This window comes from Mastomys coucha, unplaced genomic scaffold (assembly GCF_008632895.1).
Source record: "Mastomys coucha isolate ucsf_1 unplaced genomic scaffold, UCSF_Mcou_1 pScaffold20, whole genome shotgun sequence".
Taxonomy (NCBI): Eukaryota; Metazoa; Chordata; class Mammalia; order Rodentia; family Muridae; genus Mastomys; species Mastomys coucha.
Window position 1 is genome coordinate 80,526,610 of NW_022196903.1, and position 10,255 is coordinate 80,536,864.

Below are 10,255 nucleotides of genomic sequence, written 5' to 3' on the forward strand. Positions count from 1 at the left end.
GTGTGTGTGTGTGTGTGTGTGTGTGTGTGTGTGTGTATGTGTGTCTATCTCAGCACACTTGTGTATAGAGACCTCTGGTTGCTCTTCTACTGTAAGAAGGAACCAAACTGAAGCCATTTTGAATAAAACCTCCATTTTGAATAGGGGTTAAATAAAATTTAAGTTCTCAAGACCTCCCTGGGTAACTGACATTCTGCTTGGCAGAGACATGTACATGGGTTACTGACATCCTGGTTGTCAGTTATGCTAGGCAAGTCGCCCTGCCACAGTTGAATAACCCAACCAATGGAAATAGGATAAGTGTACCACAACGGCACGTTCCTAAGGAAGATCCCCCATCCCTAGTTCTTGATTGGTGAGATAACTTGGCACAGATGTTTGTGGTTTTGAGGCTTTAAAACTCTTAATATTCTGGCTCAGGGTTGCAATTCAGTTCCTGAGTTCTGTGTCCCTGATTAGTCAAAGTGCCTGAGTGCAAAAAAAAAAAAAAAAAAAATTGTCATCTGCTTAAATATTTCCTAAGATGGACGTTCAAAGTCTCAGTCAGCTCCCCAGTCTGTGTTGCTGTAACTGACTGGTCAGTTTTTGCCACCTAATTCAAATAAAAATCTTGCTTTGCTGGACTCTTGTATATGCTTGGCTTGTTTTTGATTTTTGGACCCTAACATCACTTTGTTCACTGTGGCAAGGTCTGTCAGTTAAACCCAGAGCCAGCTGATATGGCTAGCCAGCTTGCTTGGTGGCTTCTTGTCTCCTCAGACTGCTGGCTGCATCGCCCAGTAGCATTTACATGGCCTTTGGGGATCTGAACTCCCTATTTCACATTTGCAGGGAGAGCATAGGATGGAATGGAAGGAGTGGACGAGGAGCATACAGGCACGCAGCTCTTGGTTTGTTTTTTTACGTATGCTTTCTTGTGTGTCATGTGCACAGATGTGCTTGCGTTTGGAGGACAGAGATCAGTGTAGGGTATTGTCTTAGTCAGGGTTCTCTAGAGTCACTGAACATATGGACTGTCTCTGTACATTAAAGGAAATTATTGGAATGACTTTAAGTCTGCAGTCCAGCTAACCCAACAATGGGCAGCTGTGAATGGGAAGCCCAGGAACCTAGTAGCTGCTCAGTCCTGGGAGTCTAGGTGTTTCGGCTGGTCTTCTGTATGAGCTGGAGTCCTGAAGAAGCAGGCTCCAACAGAGGTGCCGGCAAGCAGGTGAAGAAGGAACCCTTCCTTCTCCCACTGTCCTTATGTAGGCTTCCAGCAGAAGATATGGCCAGGATTAAAGGTATGTACCACCATGCCTGGACCTAAACTGTTTTTAACCTGGAACTTGCTCTGTCCTAGGCTGGCTTTGAACTCAGAGATCTGCTTGCCTCTGTCTCCTGGGATTAAAGGCATGTACCACCTTTTCTTGGGCCTAAGCTTTTCATGGCCACTATGTCTCAAGATCTGGGTCAAAAGTGTGTGTCTCCCAGCCTCAAGATCTGGATCACAGGTGTGCCTTCCATTTCTGGATTATAGTTCATTCCAGATATAGTCAAGTTGACACTGGGAATAGCCATCACAGGGGTTTTCCTCTAAGATTTGTCACTATATTCTTTGAGACACGAAAACCAAATCTCTCCCTGAACCTGCAAGTTACTAATTTAGCAAGCCCCTCTCATCTCCACCTCCTTCAGCACTGGGCTTGCAGGTGAGCTGATGTTTGACAAGGTTGCTGGGGAAGCCAAACTCTGGTCCTTCCTGTGGCAGGCACTGTACTCTCTAACTCCCTGGTCTCGATTTCTAGACACCATTCTCAAGGGAGTCAGGTCTCTCAGGAGGAGCATGGATTCTAGGGCCTGAAGTAGGCACCAGATGGTCCGAGAAGCATCTTCCACTAGTGCCAGACAGTAACAAAGATGGATCCAAAATCTTCCCTGGAAGAACTTCCGAGCTTAAAACTAGAATAATTTGAGTTGTAAAATAGATGGGACACATTGTAAATATCAGTGCTCTTGCAGGGCATGGTGACATACTCCATTAGTCCCAGCACTGGGGAGGCAGAGACAGGTGGATCTCTGGAACAGGAGAATCAAGTTGAGAGGGGAAGAGGAGAGGGGAAGAAGGGAGGGAATACAGGGAGGGAGAGCTAAAATCAAGGGCTATTTGAGCTTGTATGGAAACCTAATACAGTAGAAGCTTCCTAAAATATATACATAGAGGAAGGTGATCTAAATGAAATCTCCAAATAATAGGAGCCCCAGCTGGATATCTCTTGTCACCAAATGAATTTCCAGTACCCCAAATGGGCTACATTTGGTTGAGTTTTTGGCCAAAGGGGTCCTACAGGAACCTCTCTTCCTCCCTCCATTCCTCCCTCCCTTTTTTACCCTGCATGTCCCTTTTCATATTTATGGCTTCCAGTTTTGTGTTTTCATGGGATTCTTGCGTATGTGTACAAGTGTGTTTCTGTACTTATATGCATTTCTTGTGCCTTTTATTGAACTCTTTTCCTTATGTTTGTTTTGTCCTATTCTGATGTGTTAGGTTTTGTTATATCATATATCATATATTCCCTTAGAAGCCAGTTCGTTTTCTTCTTTCTTTTTTTTTTTCTTTTTTCGAGACAGGGTTTCTCTGTATAGCTCTGGCTGCCCTGGAACTCACTCTGTAGACCAGGCTGGCCTCGAACTCAGAAATCTGCTTGCCTCTGCCTCCCAAATGCTGGGATTAAAGGCGTGCACCACCATCGCACGGCAGCCAGTTTGTTTTCTAATGAGAGACATTTGAAAGGGGGTGAATTCGGAGGGGAAGTGTGGAAAAACTGGAGGAAGCAGAGGGAGGGAAACTATAATCTGAATATATTATGAAAAAAAAAAAACTACTTTCAGTAAAAGGAGGTGGGGAAAGGCCACCTGCAGTACCGCCCTCAACCCGTAAGGAGCCAGCTTCCCTGACCGCCCTCTCTGCAGGGCCTGAGTCTGCGTGGAACTCGGCGACGTGAAGGAGGCGGGTACGCGCAAGCGCACTGGCACTGAAGTGATGGCGGCGGCCGAGCGGGCTTGGGGAGCAGCGATCGGTGTAGCCCGGCTGTGCAGGCGGTAGGTGCCGGCTCCCGGACCAGCAGGTCCCTGTCGCCGCCTTCTCACGGGGCGGGAGCTGGCGTCTGAGGGAGCCTTGTCCTGGCTCCAGAGCACCGAGGCCAGCCACCTTCTATGGATGTCCCTTGTAAATTCCACGGGAATGTGGCTCCGAAGGGAAGAGCGGTCCCGGGGTCGTGTCGCGTGTCGCGTCGTCCCCTTTCCCCGGAGGTCACAGCTCGGGAAGAAGTGACTCAAGGGAGTCCACGCCCAGGCCTGTGCGAGTACGTCCTGTACTTCTAGAGCCACTCCCTCAGATATCTGTCAGGCCCGCGGGTGACTCCTGTAGAGAGGGGCTGGACCGAAAGCTGATGGTTACCTTAACGTTCCAAATGCATTTCATGGGCCTGGCATGGAAGCCCACCTCTGTCATCCCAGTACTTAAGAGGTGAAGGCAGGAAGACCAGGAGCTCAAGGCCAGCCTGTGCTATTTATGAGACTACACCCACCCCCCACCACTCCCGTTTTAAAACTCCTAAATGTATCTCATAAAAATAGCAGATTAAGCCGTGCGGTGGTGTCGCACGCCTTTAATCCCAGCTCTTGGGAGGCCGAGGCAGGCGGATTTCTGAGTTCGGAGGCCAGCCTGGTCTACAGAGTGAGTTCCAGGACAGCCAGGGCTACACAGAGAAACCCTGTCTCGAAAAACAAAACAAAACAAAACAAAACAAAAAACAACAACAAAAAAAAAACGGATTAACAGGAGGATTTTGTGGGTTGTCCCCCCCCTCCCCACAGTTCCCACCTGTTTTCGATGACTTTCCTTCAGTTACTTCACTCAGGATCGTTTAGACTTCTAACCTTCCTGCCAGAGTACACTTCTGGTTTATCCACCATGATTTCTGCTTTTTCCCAGGGTTGAAGGAACAGCAATACTGGAATATTAGGGTGTTTCCAAATCCTGGAGTATTCACCCCATTCACTTAATGGGTAGTTCCTAGTTACTACATAGTGATAACCATTTACTGAGCACTCACTGTGTGGCCTTGTATGTCCCTTATTGCAAAGTGTTCCTTAGGGAGAATGATCTACACTCTGCATGCCTTTTGTTTCAAATGAGTGCATTTATTAAGGATACAGTAAATAGTAGAGGCATAAGAGCACCAGCGGCCAGAGGGTAGAGCCCAAAGCAGGCGCACCATCTAACAGAACAGGCTGGGGAAACCCCAGGAACCAAGACGGTTAGCTGGGGACTCTGGTTGGCAAGGGTCTTCTCCTGGGTATGACATTTAATTAGGCATTTTTCCGGGACAGGGTTTCTCTGTGTAGCAGCCCTGGCTGTCCTGGAATCACTCTGTAGACCAGGCTGCTCTCAAACTCAGAAACCCTCCTGCCTCTGCCTCCCAAGTGCTGGGATTAAAGGCGTGCGCCACCACCGCCCTGCTGTCATTGGCATTTTTATATCATGGAGTTTAAACAGTAGCTGAGTCTTGTATTTTAGGAAGGTGCCTGAGAATGGTTTACTTTCCAACTGTGTTCAGGGACTGGTTTTACTCCAACAGTTGGCTCTTGTTCTGGTCTCAAGGGCGTGATATTTTCACTCTTGGACTGTTTTGCTCCCACAAAGGGTTTCGGAGGACAATTTTAAGTGATCACTTAAGGCAGGTGGGTCTCTGTGTTCAAGGACAGCCTGGTTTACACAGTGAGACCTGGTCTCAAAATTTAAACAAAAAAAAGACCACTCAAGTCAGATCTTTACTGTTTCTCGTCACTGAAATGTCCTTTTATTTCCCTTTCTAGCAGGAGTTATTTTCAGAGGTCCATCCCTTTTTAATTTGATGAAGCTTTGAGACTAGCCAATCAGGGCTTCTCTATCAGAGTGAAATGAAGATCTGACGCCGGGTTAGTCCTCCCCATCAAGCATATGGAATGTGGGCTGCTCTTGGCAATCGCTTGTGTTGTTTTAGACTTTAGACTTTGAATTGTTGGAATGAAGCGAGTGTCCTTTATCCTAAATATTTCAGTGGAGTTTCTGACTTTAAATTTTGGGACATTTGTACTTAATGAGATACCGTGGGGATAGAAACCATGTCTAAATGCAGAATTCATTTCTTCTTGTGCACCTTACCCATCATGGAAATTGTATGCATTGTTTTTAGTGGACTTTGGCAGGCAGGCCCCTTACGTGGAGTCAATATGAAATGGGTTGAAGCTTAGAACATTTCAGGGTTTTGCTCAGGGATGCTCATTTTCTACCTTTTTTTTTTTTCTTCCTAAATCTGGGACTCTCAAGCCAAGGGCTTTGCAGATGCTAGGCGAGCACTGTCTGAAGAGCTGCACTGCAGCCTCTCCTCCAGGACACGGGTGGGCTCCTCTCCAGGCACTGTCTAAAGAGCTGCACTGCAGCCTCTCCTCCAGGACACGGGTGGGCTCCTCTCCAGGCACCGCTGTGAGACAGACAAGGGAAAGCTTTTCATTGGATGTTTTTTTCTTAGCTATTTTCAGCTGTTTCAGGTGACTATGTTACTTAGTTTTTAAACTTTTAAAAGAAAAATTAAGTGGGTGGTGGTGGCACGCGTCTTTGGTACCAGCACTAGGCGGGCAGAGGCAGACAGATCTCTGAGTTATGAAGTCAGCCTGGTCCACAAGGGAGTTCCAGGAAAGCCAAGGCTATGCAGAGAAACCCTGTCAAAAAAGAAAAAAAAAAAAAAAAAAAGGAAGAAGGGGAGAAAGAGGAAGTACAAAGCAATCGTGTGGCTGAGGGTCTGGGGCTACAGATTTCAATTCCTTTCAATTTCTGATTCTGATGCCCAGATGTTAGTGTGTACTTCCAGTTACCAACTAAATGGGTTTCCATGTGGTTTAACCAGCATTTTTATGTTATGTATACCAGTATTTTGCCTGAATGTATGTATGTGTGCCACATGCATGTCTGATGCCCTTGGAACTGCAGTTGCAGACGATTATGAGCTACCATGAAGGTGCTGGGAGCCAAACAGACCGTCTACAAGAACAGCAAGTGCCCCTCCGGGCCCTTTACCTCTGTTTTTAATTGCATCATTTGGTGAAGTAGAAATAATGTTGCAGAGAGAGTATGGGAAGTTAATTCTCTAATTTTTATTACTGGTTAAGTTTAAATCTGAGCTGTTTTATATATACAAGAGAAGTATAAATTGTTGATTAAAAGATCATCCTGCTTGCTAGGCGTGGTGCTCATCATGTCTGTAATTCCAGTACTAGGGAAGCAGAGGAGAGTGTCCAGAGGCCGTCTGGGTTACAGAGTGACGCCTAGTTTCAAAACAACAAGACAGTTTAGATTCCTTACCTGGCTACCCTTTGTTTCCAATGTAGGTTCTGTTATGTGGTGACTCCACACACCTTTAAGAAGCAACCTTTGCACCAATATGTACGGAGACCGCTTTTCCTGCCACGTGCACCCTTGTGTAACACAGGTACACTGCTAGAGTTAATGGTCACAAAATACAAAATTTTAAAGTTTTCTTTTAAAAATGTATTTGTATGCATGTGAGTGCACCACACTGCATGTGTGGAGGTCAGAGGAGAGCTAGGTTAAGTCAGATCTTTCCTTCTACCTTGTGGGCTCTGGGGATTGAGCTCTGGCCTTTGCCATGGTAGCAAGCACTTTTACCCCCTGAGCCATCTCAACAACCTGAGAATTTGTCAATTGTCTATTCAGAGGCTTAGAAATAGGATCCAGTGATTTCCGATCCATCCCCACCCCCTCCCCATGGTAAAACCATACTTTACTATTATTAGTCAGAGGACATTATCTGTAGACTTGTGAAATCTCCATGTCTTGTAAACACATTTTTAGACCATGAGTTGCTCAATAAATGATGTCTAAAATGAAATATTATAAGAAAGAAGTTACAAGAGAATCATGTTTGAGAGAATCATGTGTATTTTAAGGTAGTGCTTTCTCTATTTCTATAGGAATATCTATACAGCAATGAATTCCTGCCTTTAATCAAACCTTCTAGTATCTGATTGTGAGTGTAATTTGAAATGTGGTCATTGCAGCACTGTGGCCATGTTCGGGGTGAGATTGAGGGTGGCTAGGGGCATGACTTGACTCTGGCAGAAGTCTTATCTCTTCTGCAGACTGGAGATGAGGAATGTTTTCTCAAATCACAAAATGCCTTGGATGTAAATACTGAGAACTCAGCAGTCAGCCCACTTTAGCTGGTCAGCTTTTGTGGGACTGCGCTCTGTGGTGCGCCAGTCTTTCCTAGTTGGACTCCCCCTGATTTCAGTCTTTGACAGTGGCTTTTAGTTCTTGTTTGTGTTGTGCAGGAGTCTGCCTACTTAGGGCCCTGTGTAGTATCACTCCCCAAACACTTCACTTTGTCCTATCCTGCCCTAACTCAGAATACTTTCAGAAGTGTTGATTGATTGATTGATTGTTTACTTTTGCGATTGTAATAACAATGTTTCTCCCTTCCCTTTCTCCTCTATAAACCATCCATATACTTCTCCCCATTCTCCTTCAAATTCATGGCCCCTTTTTCAACAGGTGTGTATTTGCATATACATATATTCCTAAATGTAATCTATTAAGTTCATATACTATCACTTGTGTGTATGTGGAGTTGTTTTTAAAATACCTAACTATACTGAATTTAGAATGTAATTGGAATGATTTAGTTGAATATCTATTCAGATTATTCTCTGAGGCAGCTTATTTATGTTAAGAGAGAAAGCTGTGTGGTTATACTGTATTTTTCTTAATTTTTCTCCCCTAGTATAAATAGATATTGTGTGGGTCCTTTGTTTTCTTTTCTTTTTTTTTTGCTGTTGTTTTTGTTTTTTGTTGTTTTCTTTTGTTTTGTTTTTAGAGGCCCTTGCTAACTGCTTCAGGCTGGCCTGGAGCCTGCTGCACACTGCACACTGCAGAGGCCGTGTGGACTCAGGCTCCTGCTCCTTAGCCTCCAGCCCTGCGCCCTGGGCTTCTGTGTCTGCTAGATTCTAGCTCGCAAATGAGATTTTGTTTTGACTTACTTTGGTTTTACATTTATACTCTCACTCTCCAGTATTTTAAAACCCCCTTTTCTGTAGACCTGAATTACTCAGTGTATTGAGTAAGGTAAAGCCAGATTTATTCCTTCAGACTCAGTGAGATGCCCAGTGAATTCAGTGATCTCAGTTACCAGGAAATTAGTATGACAGCAAAGCCAGGCTTGCTAGCATACACTTTCAATCCCAACACTCTATAGGCAGAGGCAGTCAGATCTCTATGAGTTTGAGGCCAGCCTGGTCTGCATAGAGAGTTCCAGGCGAGCCAAGAGGAGATAGGAGACCCTGTCTCAAACAAACAAACAAACAAACAAACCTACTGAAAATGATGTTTCAGAATAGAAAGTAGTGACAGTCTTTCCTTTAAGTTTTATTTCAAAAACTGTTCCCTATAAAAGCAGGGTTTCCTTGATTGGAGGCATGAACATCTTAATGAAGCGCTTGACCTTCAAGTTCAAGCATTTTAACTTTTTAGGATCTCTCTGGTCAGCTTGGGAGATAAAGCTTGTGAGGTCATTTTTCCCATTGTTTCTTACTTGTTTCTCTAAAAGTTGAGCACTTCTGGGAGCTAGAGAGATGGCTCAGTGGTTAGAGCACTTGCTACCCTTGCAGAAGTGGTAGCATCCTTGTGGTAGCTTTTAGCCAACCATGACTGCATTCTAGAGGATCTGATGGGTTCCTCAATGCTGCTGGCACGTGGTGCACATACACAAATGCAGGCAAGACATTGACATATAAAATAAAAAATAAAAATAAATAAATCTTTAAAAAGAAGCACTTTGTTGACCATAACTTAAACTGTTTTTTCTAGCATAACACTCTTTCTCTTTTTCAGTACGATTCATGTTTATTCAAACACAAGACACCCCAAATCCCAACAGCTTAAAGTTTATACCAGGAAAGCCGGTTCTTGAGACGAGGACCATGGATTTCCCCACACCAGCTGCGGCTTTCCGCTCCCCTCTGGCCAGGTACTGTTTCTGCTGGCTTTAACCAGGAAGCAGAGCAGCCCTCTGTGGCTTATGTAGTCTTGCAGAGCTGGCACATTTTGTGGGCGGGGCTGGTCTTAGAAGAATTGAGTTGAAATTACAAAAGCTTTCTCCTCGGGAGTGTATTTGACAGTTCTGTAGCATGAATACTTAAATTTTTATTTTATTATTATTATATATAATTTTTTACTTAAGGAAGTTCACCAAATGGGTAATTATGATAAAATACTGATCCAAACCTTTAAAACTCTAAATGGTAAAAAAATGTGTATGTATGTGCGAGTGTACACAGTGTGAGTTTGTGTGAATGTGTGAGTGTACACAGTGTGAGTTTATGTGAATGTGTGAGTGTACACAGCGTGAGTTTGTGTGAATGTGAGTGTATACAGTGTGAGTTTGTGTGAATGTGAGTGTACACAGTGTGAGTTTGTGTGAATGTGAGTGTATACAGTGTGAGTTTGTGTGAATGTGAGTATACACCGTGTGGGTTTTTGTGAATGTGTGAGTGTACACAGTGTGAGTTTGTGTGAATGTACGAGTGTACACATGCACAGTGTGAGTTTGTGTGAATGTGAGTGTACACAGTGTGAGTTTGTGTGAATGTGAGTGTACACAGTGTGAGTTTGTGTGAATATGTGTACACAGTATGGGTTTGTGTGAGTGTGTGCACACACAAATGCCGGGCTGACCTTGAGAGTCCTTTGCCACTCTCTCTCTTATTTTTAGACAGGTCTGCTAGGGATCTGAATTCAGACCCTCAGGCTTGTGTGCCATGCACTTTTTATCCACTGAGACATTTTCTCCAGCACTCCTCTAGGTTGTCATAAACTCACTGTGTTTCAAGGCAGATGGCCTTGAACTCCTGCCTCCGCGTCCTAGGAGCTGGGAGTGCAGCTGTGTGCCACTCCTCAGCTGTGTGCCACTCCTCAGCTGTGTGCCACTCCTCAGCTGTGTGCCACTCCCCAGCTGTGTACCAATTCCCCAGCTGTGTGCCACTCCCCAGCTGTGTGCCACTCCCCAGCTGTGTGCCACTTCCCAGCTGTGTGCCACTTCCCAGCTGTGTGCCACTTCCCCAGCTGTGTGCCACTCCCCAGATGTGTGCCATGCCACTCCCCAGCTGTGTACCAATTCCCCAGCTGTGTACCACTTCCCCAGCTGTGTGCCACTCCCCA

The 10,255-nt window shown here is 45.0% G+C and overlaps 1 protein-coding gene across 6 annotated transcripts in view; it reads left to right on the forward strand.

Moving 5' to 3' along the window:
• The first annotated feature begins 2,963 nt into the window (after positions 1–2,963).
• Nfu1 (NFU1 iron-sulfur cluster scaffold) overlaps positions 2,964–10,255 on the forward strand; it is a 25,639-nt gene continuing 18,347 nt past the window's right edge. The window contains exons 1-4 of one of the 6 annotated variants that reach the window (XM_031382456.1): positions 2,973–3,081; positions 4,861–4,962; positions 6,412–6,512; positions 8,930–9,065. In XM_031382456.1, coding sequence (XP_031238316.1) covers positions 8,938–9,065 — 128 coding nt within the window. In that variant the 5' untranslated portion in view covers positions 2,973–3,081; positions 4,861–4,962; positions 6,412–6,512; positions 8,930–8,937. Of the gene's footprint in view, positions 3,082–3,103; positions 3,345–4,860; positions 4,963–6,411; positions 6,513–8,929; positions 9,066–10,255 lie in introns of those variants that run through there. The other 5 variants (XM_031382457.1, XM_031382455.1, XM_031382454.1 and 2 more) reach the window with 5 other exon arrangements.